At 44.2% G+C, this 19989-nt stretch overlaps 2 protein-coding genes across 2 annotated transcripts; both read right to left on the reverse strand.

The window, feature by feature from the left end:
* Positions 1–1114: 1114 nt before the first annotated feature.
* usp40 (ubiquitin specific peptidase 40) lies at positions 1115–9089 on the reverse strand. Its single transcript, XM_068751892.1, has 31 exons — positions 8903–9089; positions 8761–8828; positions 8571–8684; positions 8111–8275; positions 7829–7975; positions 7493–7636; positions 7277–7405; positions 6983–7099; positions 6748–6855; positions 6445–6624; positions 6133–6271; positions 5850–5931; positions 5584–5752; positions 5422–5506; positions 5273–5343; positions 4747–5135; positions 4524–4668; positions 4348–4408; positions 4034–4087; positions 3712–3800; positions 3512–3598; positions 3383–3419; positions 3197–3261; positions 2868–2942; positions 2558–2779; positions 2314–2432; positions 2079–2144; positions 1783–1993; positions 1511–1606; positions 1337–1431; positions 1115–1217 (listed from the first exon to the last, which is right to left on the reverse strand). The coding sequence occupies exons 1-31, from the start codon at positions 9087–9089 to the stop codon at positions 1115–1117; spliced, it is 3819 nt and encodes a 1272-aa protein (XP_068607993.1).
* Positions 9090–10142: 1053 nt separating this feature from the next.
* On the reverse strand, positions 10143–15734 carry LOC137907851 (thrombospondin-type laminin G domain and EAR repeat-containing protein-like). The gene is made up of 13 exons (XM_068752204.1): positions 15650–15734; positions 14856–15079; positions 14228–14586; positions 13790–13880; positions 13545–13701; positions 13280–13405; positions 13117–13187; positions 12018–12173; positions 11745–11922; positions 11418–11650; positions 10634–10812; positions 10405–10506; positions 10143–10296 (listed from the first exon to the last, which is right to left on the reverse strand). The coding sequence occupies exons 1-13, from the start codon at positions 15732–15734 to the stop codon at positions 10143–10145; spliced, it is 2115 nt and encodes a 704-aa protein (XP_068608305.1).
* Positions 15735–19989: the final 4255 nt, after the last annotated feature.

Consider the following 19989-nt stretch of genomic DNA (forward strand, 5'->3'; position numbering starts at 1 on the left):
AGTACATAACAATAATATACTGCATGATTAAACCTCAATGTTCCAGGGAATATTAATATTCTTCCTGCATTGGCCAAAGAAAATTAAATTTCTATATGGCACCACACAAAAGAAAAACACTTGCAGTGTGAAAAACATTTTGCAATTAATATAGTATACAAAATAAATTATAACATCCCTGAAATTAATATAAGAAGAACTTAAACACTCTCCAATGAAAGCCCATGTTACAGCTCAGGGATATTTACTTTTTCTTAATCAAGGAGAATAATGCCAGAGAGGCATCTCCGATGCAGCGACGTCCTCTCGTTCTGACATGTTGCAGTTCACTGTTTGGACAAGTGGGGGAGGTAGAGAGCGAGGTGGGGAGGGCAGAACAGCACTGAGGCTTCTTCACATTAAGGCCTATCGCTCCTCCTTTATCAACCTGAAATAAGCCCGTGATTATGACTCTTGTTCTTGGCACACAGTGGTTTGTCATAAAAACGAATGAGCATCACTATAAACACAATTCCTTATGGGAAACAATGAGACTTCATGTAGTTTGTCGTTCCATCTTAACGTTACGAGACAGATTAAACATATTAGAGGTCAAAAGTGGCTGGTTTGTACTCAGCAGTTTAGTTTTCATTGTTTACCCCAATTACTTCTTCTACGCAACAAAATCCAGAAACTCTTGTTAACACGTGTCACCATATAACCAAAAAACTAATCCCCAGAGATGTTTACTCGGGTCTTATAATGTCAGCTTCAGGTCACAAATCAACTGCTAACCAGCAACATTAAAGTCAATAAAAGATTTTAAAAAACATTAAAAAAACAAAAGGCATGTGTGGTGGCTCAAATATAGAACATAACTACATTAGAATAAAGTTAATAACTGTAAATTGTTACTTAGCAGCAAATCAAGAAGCCAATATAAAATTAATTTTCTTCCTGCCAACAAATTAGGCCAATGAGAAGGAATTACAGCTCGGCTTGGATTTTAAGTATTTTAAAACGATAACACAGGGTTACCGAGCGGATTGTCTTACAGTGCGAGTGGCACTGTGTGTTTGCAAATGTCCTTTGACAGGCAGTTGTGATTCATCCACACAGCTGAAGGAGCAGGCTGCTATCTGAATACGCCAACGCTGATCGACAGCGCCACCTCCGGTTTCCTGACTTTGTTCAGTCCAGTCTTTTTCTGAGGCCCGTCACCGCCTGTAGCCTGCTCTCTGCAAAACAAACAGAAGAAAAAAATAAAAGGGTGAAGCTTTCATTTCATGGTGTCACGGGTGCAACATATCCCGAAGATGGCCGAATGACAAATGCTATAAAAGGTTTGACATCTCACCCTTTCCGGCGTTCCTCTGCCTGCTCCCTGAGCCTCTGCTGGCCCTGCTCGTCCTCAAGGGTGACAAAGTCCCTGTTGTTGTCGATCAGAAGATTCTGAGAAAAATATTCAAGTTCCATTCAGTTCAATCAATCAATCAGATTAGTTGATAAAACCAGCGGTTTAGCCATTGACCTTGATGCCGATCGTGTCGCCATCTTTAAAGTGAAACGGGGCACCCAGCAGCGATTCCGCTTTCTTCTTCCTTTTCTTTTTGGAAACCTGCTGGCTCTGAAGCAAATACGACACGATTCATTGATAATGAGATGAATTACCAAAATATACCAAGGTGGAGTTTTTTCGTTCGTCCCGTTAGATGAGGTCACATCCATCATTTGCTGACCCAACCTTTGTAGGCTTTCCCTCAACTAATTCAACAGGAGAAGAAAGAAATGATTTAATGGTACCCAGTTTGAGATCTCTTCCCAGGTGTGTTTGGCAGGCTGGTGTTTGGCCAACAGCAGAGAGTCTGGGGAGAGGCCATAGTGTGCAGCCAGACAAGAACGCAGAGAATGAGGAGCGGAGTCATGGGACGCATCCCATATTAGCTCTTCTGCAGGGTAGTAGCGCCTCTCCCCTGGTACTCCCATTTTAACATGAAGCAACATCTCCTTAGGGCTTAGGAATAAAAGGAAAAAAAAAAATTCCACCATGAAAAAAGATTCTGCATAAATTAGAAACCTGATGATGTCCAAATCCTCACCTAAGATCTTCCTCTTTAAGCAACTGTTGCACACAAAGGTCCGTACCACCGGTCAGCTTCAGCTTCCTGATCAGGAGGCAACATGTAAACAAGCCTGCATTATCTATCATTAGAGATGTGCAGTGTGACCGAAACGTCATTGTGATACACTGAGAATAATACATAACAACATGTAGAGTACTTCACTGTAAAGAGTACGATGATTTGTGGCAGGGAACGAAAGAAGTGTGCGTACTTGAGCGTAAACTGTTGCCCTCTGAGGATTCGTGCCAACTGCCCTCCATCAAGCTGCCACACACGCACGAACGCAGCGGTTGGCACGCACACATCCTGAAGGGCAGGCAGAGTCAACACCTGAGAGCAAAATACACAGCAAAGTAAAATAAGAGGAACATTTCCAAACTTTTGGTTAGAAGAGAAAATTCGGTGACGGTCGACTCCTGCTAATGACGACGCATGCTGTAACCTTCGCGTCCTACCTGAGTCTTCAGATCCTCCAGGGTGGCGTCTTCTGAGATCTCCACCTGTCCCGCGTTCCTCAGCTGTGCCCTGTCGTCAGCACACAGAGGAGGTGAGCGACGGGGCCGTTCCATCACAACCGCCAGCGTTGGCTCCTCGGGGCGGCCGTCGTCAGTGTGATTGAACTGCAGGGCGGCGTTAGCGGGATCCAGATACAACCACACGGACAGCTTGAGAAAACCCTGATAAAAACACAAGACACCACAAAGGCTAAAGAGAGAGGTCATATTACAGCACAGAACGAATCCCCAGCCAAAAACATCCAAGCACCTTTGGCGGAAGCTGTCCTTCCGTGATGATTAATATCTCTCCGTTGATTATCTTCAGCTCTGACAGAGAAGCATCCTGAGAATTGGCAGCAGTCGGTCCAGAGTTAGTATTTCAAACATACATTTGTTTGGGCATGCGAGCGAGTTTTGCTTTCAAATACATTTCTCCTTTGGGCAAATTTCCATTTGAGTTTGCAGATGATATTCTATCTACCGGTATGTATTTTGTTCCATGGAAAATACCATTGGGGCAAAAAAAAGTATGTTCAATGAGAAGTGTAAAAATGTTAAAATTATCCGTGTTCCTGATTTAATGAATCAAAAACTCACCTCATCCATAAGTGGCTCTCCTACTTCCTCACACCAGTCGAGTCTACTCAAGTGCCAACAGGTGCCTGCAAACACATGTGGAAGTATAGTGTATTGTAAGATCTGTTTGACTGCAGCCTCACACATGTTATGGTAGTCATCACACAAAAAACAAAGGATGAGCCTGCAAAATGTATTCCATCTTACCATCAAGTCCAACGCAATCCAGCATCGCCTTGAGACACTGAAAATAACAATCGTGATTTTCAAAAGTACAAACATCTCACACGGGCAAATTTTTTCCCCCAACATTTAAATTGTACATTTTCTCCTCACCTCTTTCACAGTACAACTGTTTTCCACAATTATGTCCATCTCTATGCCAGCAGGGGGCGCTGCGCCCACAGAGAAGTGCAAAAAGATCTGTACCGCAAGCAGGAAAACGCACATCAATGGCGCTGAGAGATTCTGTAGCATTCATCCATGCAGCTGCAAGTACACAAGGTTTACTGAAGACTTCAGATTAATAGGCACACCTGTGAGGCCTTAGGGGCATTTCCCGGACAGAGTGTCAGCGTGGTCATGAGTCGCACGCCTGCATCCCGAACACTCAGCTCCTCACACACTGCCGGGGGGGAAGCAGGAAAAACAAGTGCGCTGCGTAAATATGCATTAAAACTTCAAAAACAGACGATGAGAAGAAACATTAGAAGCAGGGGGAGTACAGATTAAACATTTTATGGAGGTTCCGGTGTCCAGGAATGCATGCGGTAATATTTTGTTACAATGGGGGGGTTTCCAGTCCTTCAAGTGATCTTCAACATTAAACTCTCTGCCAGGTGAGAAATGAGTCGGTACCTGGAGGAAGGAGTTTCCCTGTGCAGTCCATCTGCCTCAGACAGAACCGTGCATCTGGTCAGAGACGGCAAACAGCTGATTTAAGAATGCATGCAAACAATCTGATAATATAGTAGATGACGCGATATTAGACAGTAATAGTGTACGCACTTATTTCAATGTGGTACAGACTATAAAGACCCTTCAGTCACGCAGCAAAAAGCGACTGATGAATTACATTTGATGCATCTGACGGATGCGTGCTGCTGCTCTGCTGCTGAAACTAATACCAACTGGGACTCTTCATATACAAGTAGCTGGTAACGAATGCTTGCCTCGGGGCTGCTTGTTCAACTGCAGCTCCTCTATGGCCCTCCGTTTCACCTCCCACAGGAGCTGCAAGAGCGGCACCAAACCAAACGTGAAGTTTTTAGGAGCGGCAACAGGACACTCAGAAACTTAAAGACAACCGAGTGACACGCCGCAAAAACAGCAGCACACAATGACGAACCATATTTCCCGTAGCAGGAACCTTAATCTTTCTCCTCTCCTCCTCTTCCTCTTCTACTCCCACAGGTGGTCGAAACTCCACCATGAGCCATCGGCAGTCAGACGGCGTAGTCACGGTGACTATGTCTCCGTTCAGAGTGAACACACTGAACAAAGTTAAGACAACAGCAGTAAAACACGCACTTAAAGGACAGGACACGAGCTTCTACCGCAGAGAAACTCACCTGCTATCCAGAGACTGCGGCTCCAGCACCAACAACGCGTCGCCATCTTTCAGCGACAGCTCCTTCAGCGTCCGCTGCATGTCAGCAGGGGGGAACAGCCTCCATCCAGTCGCCCCGCCTCCTTCTCCCTCACCCTGCTCACCTCTCGGCCCCCCCTTGCGCTCCTGGCACAGCAGAATCTGCTTGGGCTCCCCGAGTGCCGCCCTCACCTGCCCAAGCGTCACAGCACCTGCAAAACCTCTCGCCTCCCGTTTAAGTCTAGCTCCCCCATTTTCCGATCCTCCACTCCCCGCCTCACACTCTGCTGCATCTTGCCCCAAAAAGGGCCGAACTACGGTCAGCAGCACCGGCTCCCACTCAGCTCCAGTTAGGACGCTCACACCACACACCTGAAGAGGCACACGAAAAACACGCAGGCTATGCTATGCTAACCACCCCAAAAACTCTTAATCAAACCACTTATTTATGACCACTGTCGGGTGATCTTCCTGCCTGAGGTCTAACGTTTTGGACTGTTTGTTCTCACCTCTTTGCCGTTCCACACAAACAGGTCAGAGTTTGTCTGGATACCTGCACCGTACAGGGAAACGCCGTCATCTGTAAAAAGTGGAACAACCAGAATGTACTTGGAACACAAACTCCTTTCATCTCTTGGAAGCATGGCGAGTATCTCACCTGTCATGGTGTTGTACAGGTGCAAACCTGCAGGAAGACTCTTGGCCATAGTTAGAGCCATATCCCCTTCCCACAGTTCCTGCATCTATTTAAGAAATGGGAAACGTATATAAAAATAAAAAAATAAACGCATACAGCCGCTGATTTTGGACAAGACCTTACCTGATAAATAGCTAAACGAAGATCTCCCACAGTCTTTCTGCGGTCAAAACTCAGAGCGCTGCTCCCATTCTGCTTGCTGATTGGCTGCAGTGCTCCATTCTCCAGCCTGTAACGGTGTGCCAAGTGGAGACGCAGCTCTATAGTATTGTTCGTAGCCTCAAACTTCTCTCTGGGAAAGAAACAAAGTCGACTGCGATTAACAATTTATGTGAATGCATGTATGAATGTATCTTTTGTTTGTTCGATGGAAATGTGCGTTTCTCTACCGCATCTGCTGGAGTTTGACGTTTTCCTCTTTGGCCAGTTGGATGAGATGAGGAGGAACTTTATATTGGGGATTGTTCAGTGCTGCAAGTGTAGAAGAGAAACAAAAAACAATTTTACCTTCTCTGTATTTCATGTCCAAACAATAAAACAAATAATACTAAATGTAATACATTATCAAAATCAAATCAGGGCCCCAATGCTAAATAGCGGAAAAGTTATCTTCTGTATGTGAGCTCCTCACACACTTTTCCAATGCTAATGCCCTAGCATGGGGTGCATTACCCTCACTGGGTCTGTGCAGCTGTGTTTTTCTATAGAACAGCATGTATGCACTCTCCTTGCCCTGGAACTGCTTCTCTATGTCAGACTTCCTGATGGATGTCACCGTGGAGTCGTTCAAGTCGAACCAGTGGCTGCCCTGCTGACAAGGCAAAGAAGAAACAGCGTGAGAAACGGGCATGAAAGGAACCACGGAAGGCCAGCAGGCGCGCAGATTAAAAGCAGGACATAACTGGGTGTCATTTTGTTTTTAAGGGGTTCAGTTTCATTTTTAGAGCACGCCTTCCGGCTGAACTGCGGTTGCTGGTGTAATACCTCGTCTTCGGGTTCTTGTTGTTTTGAATCTTTGGGGTTTGCATGTGTTGAACGGTCAGCGTTAGTGGCGTGGTCTGCTGGGCCAGGAGGTGCGGTCACAGGGCCCGGCGTGTTTGGCTTCAATGTCACTTGAGTGCCGTTGGATAGCAACATAAAAACATCATTGTGGGACTTCAGGAACTACACCGAGAGAGAGAGAGAGAGAGAGAGAGAGAGAGTAAAGACATGCCCAGTACAATGCACAAAGAACACCAGATTTAAAAACAGCATCAAAATTATTTAAAACAGAGAAAGTAGTCTTACCTTTCCAATAGGACCGTAGTGCTTTCTGAACCGTTTGCTCCAGGATGAACCAATCTTATCCATGAGTTTCTGTCCCAGTTGGTCCAACAGAACAATCTTTGATGGCTCCTAGTGGATAAACAGTAAAGATCGCCTAATTAACAATTACCCACAGCTATCAAACTCACGCAGAGACAAACCCAGACAGAATTCAGACACTACAAAACAGCGCTTTTTAGATTTGCTGTTAAAATACCTGGGAAACAATCGCAGTGAGGACAGACAAAGGGTCATCTTCTTGTAACGTTGGCCCGCATGCTTCGTTCTTGATCTCCTCCACTTTTTTCTGGGTCTTCAGTTTACATTCCTCCTCCTGAGAACAAGGCAGAGGCCTTTCGTGACATATATACGTGCACAAAAACTACCAAGATGTATGCAATGCTGGCCGTAATGCAAGTCAGAAGAATCTCGCATTAAACGGCTTTTAAGGTGTTTCATCAGAAACGAGGGGAAAAAAGCAACACCTTTTACGACTTTTTCTTTTTCTTACCGGTGGCTCCCACTTGAACAGCTGATCAATATCCCTGATATAAACATGGTAATGGCCGCCATAGCAGCCACCCTTATGGATAATCACCGAGAACAGGTCGTAGGAGTAATCAGGGTCCTCCCCATCAGTCTGTAAGGAAGAATGTTAACTTATGTAAGCGCTGGCCTGGAACGCAAGAAGAATCCTACAAGTCTAAAAGCACGTGAGGCAAAGTACCTGCTCACAGAACGGCTGCAGGTTGATGGCGAAGGGGAAATTGTAGCGTCCCGTCTCCTTGTAGCGTTCACATTTAACAAAGTCGAAGCTGAATCTCAGCAAAGACATGGTGATGAAGGGGGGAAGCTTCCTAAGCTTGGCGGACTGAGTGGGAGCAAAACACAAACCCTATTGAGGTGAAACACTTTTTATACAAAAGGGTTAGCACAAGTTCTGTGCATGGCTAGCTCCTCCTCTTTTTTTTTTTATTCAACTGTTTAATATGCAGGATTTTAACATCTCAAGGTCCACTGCATCACGCCCTTTGGTGGCCCCGGTCCGATATCTGGCACTGACCTTGGCAGCTGTAACCAGCCGGTCACACTGTCCACAGCGGTACAGGTTATTACCCTCAAACAGCTCTTCCTCCACAAACATGTGCCACAGAGTCTCCTCCAGGCTGGACACGCCGCAGACACACAGCGTCAGGTCCAGGAAGTCCTCCTGTAAAAACAAACAACCTTCACTACATCTCACTGAACCAAAGACAAAAAGATATTTTCTGCCGAATTGTATTTAAGCGAAATGATAAAAAAAAAAAAAGAACTAGCGAGAGAAGCCCCGCCAACGCCGGCACACCTGTCTCTGGCTGACATTGCCACACTCCTTGCAGACAATGCTGTTGACGATGGTGCCGTGGTACAGCTGCTGGATGAAAGCGCTGCCAGAGGTAGCCACGAGAGAATGCTCCAGGGCACTGAACAGGATCCTGTTCAGCTCCTGCACATCGTGCTGGTTCGTTCCCTGAAAGGGGAAATGTTACGTACATAGTGTCGTAATTACAGACGATTTGTTAATGGTGTGGTATACAAGCGCATATTAAATTACACGTTGTATACATTGCTCATGTCGTTACTTAATACAAACTCATGTACCTCGCTGTACATGGATGATCTTCCATTGGACTCGTAGCAGGATACATTTCTCATCTCTCGTCTCTATTTTCAATCCCATCATAACAACCTTGGGTTCTTCCATTCATTTAAATAGGATTTAAGTAATTCTGTCTGGAATGCAAAGCACAATAACGGACCCGAACCTCAGTGCTGTTCCAGCCGAAACTATCGGTGAGGTCTGCAGTCGAGGCGCTCTGCTGATCCACCAGCAGCAAACTGGCAAACAGTCTCTGCAGCTCCAGCGGGATTACTCTGACCTGCAAAGAAGGGACCAAACCCAAGTACGCATCGGCGGCGTGCATCAGGGGCGACACACGAAGGAGACAAACTTACTTTGGCCCCCGGCTTCTCTTTGTCCGACAGGCTTCCGAGTTCTTCTGGCCCCAGACTGAACAGCTTCTCTGCAAAACCCAAACGCATGGAGTACCGGCCTCTATTCATCTGTTGCACTGGGGGGGGGGCATGATGGACTCACCTCTGAACTCTGGCGTGAACAGCAGGGTCTGCAGCAGAGAGTTGAGGTAGCAGGTCCCCCCTTGGTTCTTGATGCCGCACACATTGCTTCTTCCTCGGGGCGGAGGTGGCTCGTCTCTCCCCGTGGAGGAAGCCGCTGCGAAGCCGTTCTCCTCTTCCTCCTCCTGATCGAACAGATTGCCAAACATCCTGAGTTTCCCCCCCCCCCTCCCACACCAACCAGGTGTGTCGGTATCGAGCCTTGCTTTAGCGCCCCAATGTGCCCTCTTGTTATCTCATCTTGGTCTTCCCGAGTTCTCGGTTGACAATGATTGGACTGACTCTGAAATAAGAAGACTTGACGGGGCAAAACATGGCGACGATACCCGCCTCCGACCTGAATGCGTTTCACTCGGACTCGCGGCTTTTGTGTATCTTAACGCGCAAACGTAAATCGGTCGCGGTCCGGCACTGCCGAGTATGTTGACATCTCGCGAAAATGTGAAGTAAAAGACTGTCGGCAACGCGAACGGTGTCACTGCGAGCGGAACAAAATGGCCCTTCTTCGCGAAATTCTATCGACTGGCTGCAGAGCGTCGCTATCGCTGCAGACGAAGTCTTGTTTCTTCTGCTGTGCGCCATAAAACGCGTAACAAGCGAAACGTAAATAACACTGTCGGCTGTGTGTAGGCAGCCATGTTTCTTCCAGGTAGCGCATTGAATGGTGCATTGTGGTCTTTGTAGTCCCATATTTAGCTCCGGATGCGTTTTCATAATGAATTGAATTGGTTGGTCGCTAAGTCGTTTAAAAGCCTTCAGATGAAGACGGATATAATTATTGTGGAGTATACTATTACTTAATGTCATTGTTTATTAATTATTTTACCAAATGTTGTCAAATGTAAGGTTATTTAAATCCAAGAAAAATCATATTCTTCAAAACCCACAATGTGAAATTATATTTTGAAATTGTTGAATGTGGAATCCTTGTGAGGTTTATTTTTAGAATCGCAAAAAAAAAACTACAGAAAGAAAACAAAAGTCATGAACTTAATGGTTCCTAAAGTCACTGACTCCATGCAAATTGTGACCTTTATGCACAATGGCACATGCACACACACACACACACACACACTTGCAAACGTTCCATCATCAGCACACGCATTTTCTCTGACAGGGACACACAGATACTTACAAATAAAGGCATGTATACACAGAAAACTACACTACACAACGCCACTTGTGCACACTGTTTTTCCTCCCTAAAATGTTTTCAGTTTGAAAACTTTGGAGAGAGGTGCTTTAGCGCTGGAGTAGATTAGATATGATTCCCCTTTAGAGCTGAAAAATTCCCAGTCACTGCACCCAATTGTTGGAAGCCAGTGAACAGGAACAAAGCCTTCATATCCCTGCCACCTAAAAAAAAAAGAGCAGACAAATCAAATAAAAGGTGTATTTGAATATTTAAAAAAAAAACATTGACCTAAAATTTGTTGTGAGTGAGTGTGTTAACAAAGTGCATACCTGTAAATGATGCTGTTGAGAGAGTAGGATTCTCCATTGAAGGAGTTTGCAACAACCAGAAAATATTCTTTCCCAAGACTGAAGAACTCCCAGTCCACTGCACTGGAGACACGGAAAAGCTACGTCACCATGACATATGGTTGAAATGTGCTCTTAACTCGTGGAAAACTAAAAGGTGACTTGAGTTACAGAGCGGAAGCTATAGACTGCCATGTTTGTATATCCGTACCTGTAGGTGACGATATCCTGGAAGCGCACGAACAGCTGTCCGCTCATGTCCAGTTCGTAGATAGTGGAGTTGATGGCGTACTGACTCGGCCCGTTGGCATGGTGTCTGTGTCCGTTGGCAACTGCTAAGAAGACTCGACTGTCAATCTGAAACATCTCCCAGTCTGTGGCGCAGAACGTCTGCATTGACAGAGAGAGAAGGAAGCCGTTAATCTGTGGTAGGGTGAATTGTGTTTAACAGGCTTGCAATGACAGAGTGATACTCGTGTTTACTACAGTGAGAGAAAAAAATACATTTTCACTTATTTCTGGATTAGTTGAGGGAATTAGTTTCTTGTCCCAAGGTGTTTATGTGAATCCTCATATCCAGCTGTGGAGTTCCCCTTAGTCGTATAATTATGTCTTCAATGTGTCAACACTCTTTCCTCACTTGTGGCTCTGTTTGATGATGGCTCACTATGATGAGCACGATCACTCTTGCAAATTATGGCAAATCACATGCTCCGTTTCAGGCACTTTGTTGCATGTCCTTTTCCCTCACCGCCCTTAACCTTTTATCTCTCCCTGTTTGCATTCACTTCCTTCTCTGTGTACAAACAAGGTTTCATACTTTTCACAGAGACACAGGTCTCAGCAAAGCCCACCTGGTGAGAAGGTGCAGAAACCACACACAAATGTGCTCAATTTTTAGGATTATTATTAAGTCTCATTGTTCTGCGGTGGCGGTGCAAACCGAATCAATTACACAGGATCAATTATGCATTGCTTTTAAGTTCACTGCATACCTTAATTGTCTGGAACACCTGGAAGGTTCCATTTACCCAAATATAGATGACTGAATCTACAGAGGTTGTCGTTCCATCAAAGGCATTTGCAACCACCAGGAAATGATACGGTCCGACCGTGAAGAACTCCCAGTCGTACGCCCCTAAGGTCGGCAGCAGCTGGTGGACCTCAAAAGCTTTTCTTAACCTGTTCCATTTGTATATCACACTGTTTATACTGTGATTATTATTACCTGGAAGATCAGAGAGGGAGAGAAGACAGCGGATTAGCTTGGCTATTTTCTGGATGTCAGGTTGATATTCATTCGATGGACGTTTACATTTTACCTTGTCTATGATTGGCCACAGCCAGATAGGTTTGCCGATTAATGCTAAAGGCCTCCCAGTCCCGTGCACAGTGGGTCTGCAGAGTCTGGATCTGCACAAACTGTTTTCTTCTTTTGCTCCACTTGTAAATCACAGAGAAGTCGATCTCTGTGCCAGAGTTAGACACCACCATAAATCCCTAGAATGAAGAGCCAAAACACAGACGTTCAACTCACCAAACTGTTTCTACCGGGCGCCGAAACCATCACGCTCAACTGATATTTGATATCACACCCTATTGCCCATGCTGAAGTGCCTCCATGCAAGAGCGCCATGTGTGCTGATGTTCTGGTAGAGCTGGAAGCCGGTGTGGTTCCACAGGTACACAGCAGAGGCCGTCGAACGATGAGCCATAGCAGCCATCAGACCCACGCCAGGTACCTGGAACACCTGGGCATTAAAGAACAGCAAACCCTGTAACTGAAAATGGCACCAAGGAAACAGAGAAATTGAAGGGTTTTTGAAAGTGCGGTAATATCCTCATTGAGAATTTGATGCCGCAAACACATTTCAAGAAAGTTGGGACAGGGTTTGCTGCTGTGTTTCATTCCCTCTTCTTCCAGCAAACATGCTTCAAACATTTGGGAACTGAGGACACCAGTCACTGTTTTAAAAGTGGAATGTTTTCTCATTCTGGCCTGATACAGGGTGATCAGGTGCTTCAGGGTTCAAGAGTTCAGGGTGTGTTTCTTCAAATTTTACATTTCACAATAAGCCAAAAAATATTCACTGGATGACAAGTCGGAAATGCAGCGTAGCTAGTTTGGCACCCGGACTCTTCAACTACGGAGCCAAGATAATAAGGAATCTGCTATGTCTTGTAGAAATAAGCCTTAACTGAGCAAAATGTCACTCACTTGGCATCAAATGCATTACTCTGCCGTTTACCCACATTATGCACTAACCTGCACTAACGTCATCACAGGTGCGTGTTTGAACTATATCCAAAAATATGTTTTACAAATTTGATTCACCAGACCAGAAGACAGGTTTTCCACTTCACTCCAGTCCATCTTAAATGAGCTCCGGTCCGATGAAGGTGTATCTGGCTCTGGATTACGCACAGTTACCTCTTTGCATCGTGGACTTTCACCTGTCGGTTGTGACAGTCCATACAGTGATGTCACTGCGTAATCATGTCTCTTTTTAAATGCAGCGCTGTCTGGCAGGAAGATCACCACCAATAGTTTCCGGGCTTGTCCCTTGTTTGCAAGATTTGTTTATGCGTTGCCACCAACAAAAGCAAAATCCGTTGCTGTTTAGATTTTACGCAATTTTGCCACACTTGTTTGGGTTATACATATGTATTAATGTTCAAAAAATGAAAAGATACCTCCACGTCATGTGTCTCTGAGCCGGTGGTGATGACCTGATGCTCCACCACGTAGTCCAGCCGTTTCTGATCTGAGGAGGCGGAAGAGATGAGAGTCAATGTCAATTTTACAAGCTAAACTGAGAAAAGACTTCGGGGTGGATGTTTAAGCTGGGATGCCTACCTTCCAGCACAGCGATCCACACTTTACCGTCACAGAGGTAGAGGCCTTTCCGAAGTGGATTGAACCACAGCTGGCCTTGGAGCAGCTCTGAGCACGACTGCGCCGGTACCGCTGACACTCGCTCCACTGTTTTAACAGTTTGTGATTAAAATAATGGCAACCAGACAATCAAAGAAGTAAAAAAAAGCTTCCACCAGAAGGCACATATGTCATGTCTTACATCATTCTGTACCAAATATCATATAAAATTAAATCTGCAAGTTACCATAGGTGGACGTCTGTCCAGCACCCTCCCTCCTCATCGAGGGCGGGCCTGAGAGAAGCTGTGGTATGGATAGGACCGCTAGCTGCGGGTCGTTAGAGGGGCAGATGTGATGGGTGGCATCTGACCCGGGCACCAAAACCAGCTGACGCAAGAGACCCTGTGCACAGGGCATCAATTAGAAGTAATAAGAGTGGATTCAGAGAAAACAGTTCAGCAACTTACTCCTTATGAAAGGTGAGTCTTACTGTGTACAAGTCTTTACGTCTCCCCCGACTACCGATGTGGAAACTTGATCCCTGAATGCTGAGGACTGAAGGAAAAGGCCTGGAGGGAACACTGTTTGCCATAAAAAAAGAACTATTTATATTTAATTGCTGGGATGAGATGTTTTTCACCTATAAATTAACTATTAGCTTCTGTAATCAAAGTAATACACCGACAGGAATTGCATGCAATGTATGGCGGGTGATTCCTCCCTTCTGTGCACCAGAGGGAGTTTCCACGTCAAACCATCCATCACATGCTGTCAGCCCACTGTGATATAGCTGCAGGGTGTTTGGAGCAGTGCCATTGTACTGTGTTGACAGATATACAGCAACCGACTACAGTTCAAAGGGAACAGGGAACATGGGAGATCATGTACCCCTCAAGTGTTTCGGATCACACAAAACATAGGAGCTTACATTTCCAGTGGCGGTCTGCAGTCCACCGTGAGCCTGACATGACGGCTACCAGTGGACAAAACCAAAGTATGCCACTGGTTATCAGCCAGTCGAATGTCTCGAAACCTCCAATACTCCATGACCCCTCCATGACCTCTAAATAAGAAGCGCAGACTTTTTCTGGACAGCCTCAGTCCCAGGATGATCCGTCCACGTGTCCCGTTACCCTTCATCCGCATCTTTTTATCCCCCTCTTCACGTCGCTCCCAGTCCTGTTGCCTTCCCAAATCTTTCTCTGTATTGTTCCGCTCTTCCCCCACCCCCACACGTCCTTTCTTTAATTGTTTTGGCGCCATCAAGGATAACAGGTATTCATTTCTCTGAAAGGTAAATGGGAAAAGCAACGTGTTTTTATTGTGGCTTTAAATATCATGGTCCATTTGTGAAGCTACTGCACTCTGACACATTTGAAAGGCGTTGCATGTAATTGACTAACTAATAATTAAAATAATTTTCACATGTATCACAACAGACAGCAATATTGCTGCTGCAGTAACTTTAGTTCATATTATTTCTGTATATTACAGAAATGTGGTATTTTTTATTTAAATAAAGAACACTAACCTGTTTGTGTGTCAAACATGCTCACCTTGGCCGCACGGCGATTGACCTTTAGAGTCACAACAATGGAGAACTCTTCAGGAAAGACGTCGCAGTCCACCAGCAGCTGGGAGGATGGAAAGCTCATGGAGTTATATGGAGGTCGTGAGATATGCACACCTCTCACCCCACCAGCCTGCTCCACTTGCACCCCCAGAAGTTTGGAGGTGTCCTGCTCAAGGACGAAGGAGAGAAGATCCAAAGGGAACAATTCTGAAAGGAATGAGTGAATAATGAAAATTCTTATACCATTCATAAACCAATTGTTCCTAAACTTAGGCTCAGCTGACTTAGGAGTGCAACATACATATTTTCCTGTTGTTCCCCATCTTTAAAATTGAAATAAATAAACGGCAGAGTGGGTTAGTAATAGCGTTGGGTGGCAGTAAAAATACAGAGGATTTCCAGAATAGTCGTTTTTTTAAGAAAGACACTCCTTGAGAAGCCAGATCCATAAATTACACCACAACTGAAGAGGCATTATAGCAAAGTGGACTTTGGCTTGTTTTGGAAAACCTAACCCCGTCCTATGTCTTTACTTGTGCGTGGATATTATTTTTAAATTAACACTGTACAAAATGATTTGCACAGAAACACTCCCGCTGTGAAGCAGACACTGACAGTTGGATTATCCAAAGGAATTGTAGCTTGAGGGGCATCCCAGATTTTAGATGAGACTATAAACTCTCCGCCTAATAATCATTAACTCAAACATCAGCTGCGTTGAAATGAACTGAAGAAAAGCGGAATGTAGGGAAAGATAAAGAGCAAACAGCAGCGTACCTGTGCAGTGTATCCGTGCGTCTGTGGTGGTGTCGATGACCTTTAACCCCAAGAGAAGGAACTGCACAAATCTCAGTGATGACATCACAGGTATCATGTTAGGGTTAGTTGCCAGCTGGTACAAATATCTCCATGATGAAAGTATCTCCCGATGTCTCGCTCTCTTAGTTCCTGCCTTAAGTGACGACGCACTCCGAACGACGGCACGGTCTCCTTACTGGCACAAGTGCGAACATTCAGAGCTTCCAAACTCAAAAGAGACCCTGCTGAAAATCATCAAAGTTCTTCTGTCTGTGGAGCATTCATTCTGAAACAGGACGTCAGCTCCCGGAGAGTTCATGCATCTGTCTGGTGGATTCTGCACCTGCAGCTCCTTTTAAACATCAGAGCCATGCAAATCACTTACCGCGCTGTCACTCAGCCTGGAACTGCCTCTGAGGACGTGACGGATCTGCCAGAGGGGTGAGATTCTCCAGTGCGTGCATGCGCATGTGAATGGTAGTCCAGCAGAGTCGTTCGTGCACTGACGCAAGAAATGTCTCCTACAGTCATAAAAAAAAAGAGGCCTCACTATACAAAGGTGTGTTTCAATCAAAAAGCAGTCTTTAAATAAGTACATGAGGAATCTCTGGTTTGAATCTGTAGCTGTTGTCCCGTAATTTATTACCTGACAAACTGAGGTATGTGTGCCATGATTTAAGTCTCAAACTATTACCGGTACCTGCAGAAGAGTGAAATTACCAGTACATAAAACACTGGAGTATTAAAGTACTATGAGGGCCTGAGTCCAATAATATTTGGTCTCCCAACGATTGCCGCTGTAACTAACTTTCTGGGCCCCTTATCCCATGGCTATTTGAGCGATATTTGCTGGTTGCTAGGTAAATAATCCGCGTGTGTTTTGAGGCGCCAGCATGTGTCAGATATCTGAATCCTGTCATACTTTGGTTGGCACAATTACAAAACAAATACAATAAGAAAGAAGGGCAGAGATTGTAGGATGATAACCTGGAGGAAGATCAGGAAACAACCTGATTCCCTACTTGTTTTTCTTGTCTTCAAATGAATCCTTTAATCTTTCTTCCTTCCAGACATGGCCCGGAGGAGCTGTTGCACCCTGATGTGCGGTTTCGGAGGGAGGCGTTATAATAAAATTCCATAGAGATATTTTTCTTCAGTGAATTCATCACCTGCAGCAACTTGTCGTGATCATCATTCAGGAAGTATCCATATTGCATATACACTTTTTGGACATAAGTATTGGGACACGTGGCCCTCACACAGGCAGGAGACTTTGTGAGATCAGAGGAGGCCTGGCCCGCAATGTCAGTTCCAGTTCAACCCAAAGGTGTTTGGTGGGGTTCTGAGGTCAGGGCTTAGTGAAGCAACTCAAATTCTTCCATACCAAACTTACATCTTTGTAAAAAGCAGGCAGAATGATGAAGTGAAAGGCTGCATACACTTGTAATCCAAATAAAGGACATGAATGATGTTGTTGCACGTGTTCACATAAGGTATATCTTAGCAGAAGTATGAACAACCTTCATCATACCTCCTGTTATACACCTACGTGTATATATATATAAATATTATTTTGCATTTTAGATGCTAGTCTGCCTTTCAGCGTCTCACTTTGAAATGACATTATTATTCAATCTCATCTCCTCTTCTGAAGGTTCCATAGCAGAACGAAACTAGACCGAAGGACTTTCAACGGAAACAAGACCGCAAGGGCTTTTTTGAAATGCTCCTCTTAGACAGGATGTTTGACTCTATTTGTACTGTAATACATGCTACTGTGTGACTGTACTTGTACTCTAACATTATATCTAATAAATATATTCATCATTCATCATTATCACCAGGAAGACGTGAGATCAGCATAGATCTTTGTCTCCACCTAGCGGGGGGGGGGGTGGTTCCCTCCACAGCAGGAAGGATCCCTGGGGAAACTGAAAACCTGCCTTGTAATGCATCATACAGTAAGAATAACTGACTAAAGCAACTAAACTAAAGTATTCACAAAATATTCTGATATTTCTATTTGGAGAATATAAAAGAACATTTAACACAACAGCACATTAAAGATTGCAGCTTTGCTTTTGCTCTTGAAATCAATTGTTATTGATTAGTTATGTGGCCCCCTCTCTGGAAAATGAATTAAAATGTTTCCACATCAAAATAACCCAAAATATACTAGTTAAGTGTAAATACCATTTCAGCAAATCAGTTAATTAGATGGAAATGAAGCACATGACAGCAAAGCAAATCTGAGTACCAAACTATATTTATTGTATACAGTAGTAAAAGACAACAAATAATGTACAAATCAGTAGAGAAACAAATAACATGGCAAGACCTGGGACCCGTTCTTCATACAGTTCATGGTTAAGATCGAATGTCAGCCAGCTTTGTCCAGATTCGTTAATCAAATGCAAATGGATATCAGTCTGTGCTCTTAATTTATGAGACTGGAAACACGATCATTGGCTGGCTTGTGTGGAGAAACGTCAGACTTTACATTTCTGTGGAAGAAAGAGTTGCAAAGCGATTGACGTTAATGACTGTGGGAAAGAAGGTTGCGAGACCTCCGGTTAGAATATTTCAAATGGCAGGCAGTAGTCCAATTTAGCGGCTCCAAAGTTGTCAAATATTAATTACAAAGCAAATTAATTTGAGTTGTGAATTTATTAGAATGTATATATAATGCAGATTATGAAACATCTGGTCAACAGCAGGACATGATTAAATAGGTCACGGTCAGACGTTAATGTGCTGCAAAGCTCTGAGTAATTAATTTACACGGTGTCAAGATTTTGTTCCTTGCAAGTTTTGTTTTGTTCCCATGACTACTGCACCCAAGATTCTGTTAGCCTGTGATAATACTGACGGCTTTAAAAATAAAAAATAAAGAGAAAGGTGGAACCTTGTCAAAGCAAATTGAAATTGCCTAAAGCTATAATATTCTGGTACATTTTAATTCTGATTGAACTGAATAATCTGAGCTCATGTCAGGCCATCAACAATCAAATCAAGCCAACTCATGTTATCCGTGTACAGTACAAAGAACAAGGCTGTTTATAGAACATTTATCTCCCAAATTATATTGGTTTGACCTCCCTGCCCTCCTGATACGCAGCAAACTGCATACATCTTCCCAACGTGTAAATAACTAGAGACACTAATCACCATTTGGGATATCCTGACTGTTAGCAGCACTGCAGTCAGGTTGGGATTTTGTTTTTAAATTGTTTTAATAAACGGCCTACAACACCTGAATTTTACACAAGGAACAGCTCCAAAGATGACAAAGCAGTGAAAAGTCTCTTCATTCTGCTGGATATCCTTGCTCAAACCGGAAGCCATTCGCTTTCAAAACGCATTTAGAATCACTTGTCTCTTCGGCAAACACAGAGATAAGACATCCGATTCACAAAATGGCTCCTCCCAATAACCTCCCAGTTATTCCCCACCCTCCCAAAAATTAACACCCACAAGCAGGACAGCTTGCGAGCATCGTACGGACTGGCTTCTGTGGAAGATAGAGAAATGAAACAAAGATGTATGCGTCCTGCGTGACGAGACTATCACACAGCTAAGAGGAGGAACACAATTCTAACAGATTAATTCAACTGTCCACCCCTTAAACAGGCATTTATCTGAATGAATGAACAAGTCTGAACCAGATGACCAAAATGGAAACAAACTCCCTTAAAATATGACCTTGCATTTTGCTTTTAGGGTAATCCAAGTACATCACATGTGAAAGAAAAGTTCAGTCTTTTCCCCATAACATTTATCTAACATCCACTCTGATGCGTATGTACAGAAAGGAAAAGACTTCTGCTGGGTGTTAATTCTTAAAGGAAACAAAAAAACAAAAAACATTGCAGAAGCCTTAAGCGACAATCTAAAATGCAAAGAGAATTTAAAACACCTTAAATACCTTATTTGACAGGAGTCACTGTTAAGAACAAAATAACAAAACAAGGAAACAAGAAATTGAAGTGAAATGGAAAGCAAGTGTGTATTAAGTTCAAATCGTGCTTCCATCTCCAAACATTTTCATTCTCCCTGACTGTGGACGACGACCCCCCGCCCCCTCCCCAGACAAAAACTCGGGAGAGTCTTGCATTCGACCAAAAGTATGAAATCCAAGACAAACTACTGGATAAGATTTCACTGCACAGTAAATAAGAAGCACTGACAAACCAGGAAGAGCTGTGACGCACTGTTGGACCAATCACAGCCCGCAGTGCCGAGGAAATATTGTCCCGATTGGCCAGTAGAGACTGCCGACGTCGTTCAGTGCCGGCTGAAACTGTACAGACACATCTGAG

The sequence above is a fragment of the Brachionichthys hirsutus genome, chromosome 18 (genome assembly GCF_040956055.1).
Source record: "Brachionichthys hirsutus isolate HB-005 chromosome 18, CSIRO-AGI_Bhir_v1, whole genome shotgun sequence".
NCBI classification, from domain to species: domain Eukaryota; kingdom Metazoa; phylum Chordata; class Actinopteri; order Lophiiformes; family Brachionichthyidae; genus Brachionichthys; species Brachionichthys hirsutus.

Excerpts from the sequence above, each read along its gene's own strand:
- LOC137907851 (XM_068752204.1), bottom strand. The coding sequence starts at position 15,734 with ATGTCATCACTGAGATTTGTGCAGTTCCTTCTCTTGGGGTTAAAGGTC. Across the intron at positions 13,702-13,789 it reads GACGTAAAGACTTGTACACA|GGTCTCTTGCGTCAGCTGGT; the intron begins GTAAGACTCACC and ends CCCTGTGCACAG. Across the intron at positions 13,406-13,544 it reads TGGACAGACGTCCACCTATG|TGGAGCGAGTGTCAGCGGTA; the intron begins GTAACTTGCAGA and ends CTGTTAAAACAG.
- usp40 (XM_068751892.1), bottom strand. The coding sequence starts at position 9,089 with ATGTTTGGCAATCTGTTCGATCAGGAGGAGGAAGAGGAGAACGGCTTC. Across the intron at positions 5,932-6,132 it reads GCTGCACAGACCCAGTGAGG|CACTGAACAATCCCCAATAT; the intron begins GTAATGCACCCC and ends CTACACTTGCAG. Across the intron at positions 1,218-1,336 it reads GCAGAGGAACGCCGGAAAGG|AGAGCAGGCTACAGGCGGTG; the intron begins GTGAGATGTCAA and ends TTTGTTTTGCAG.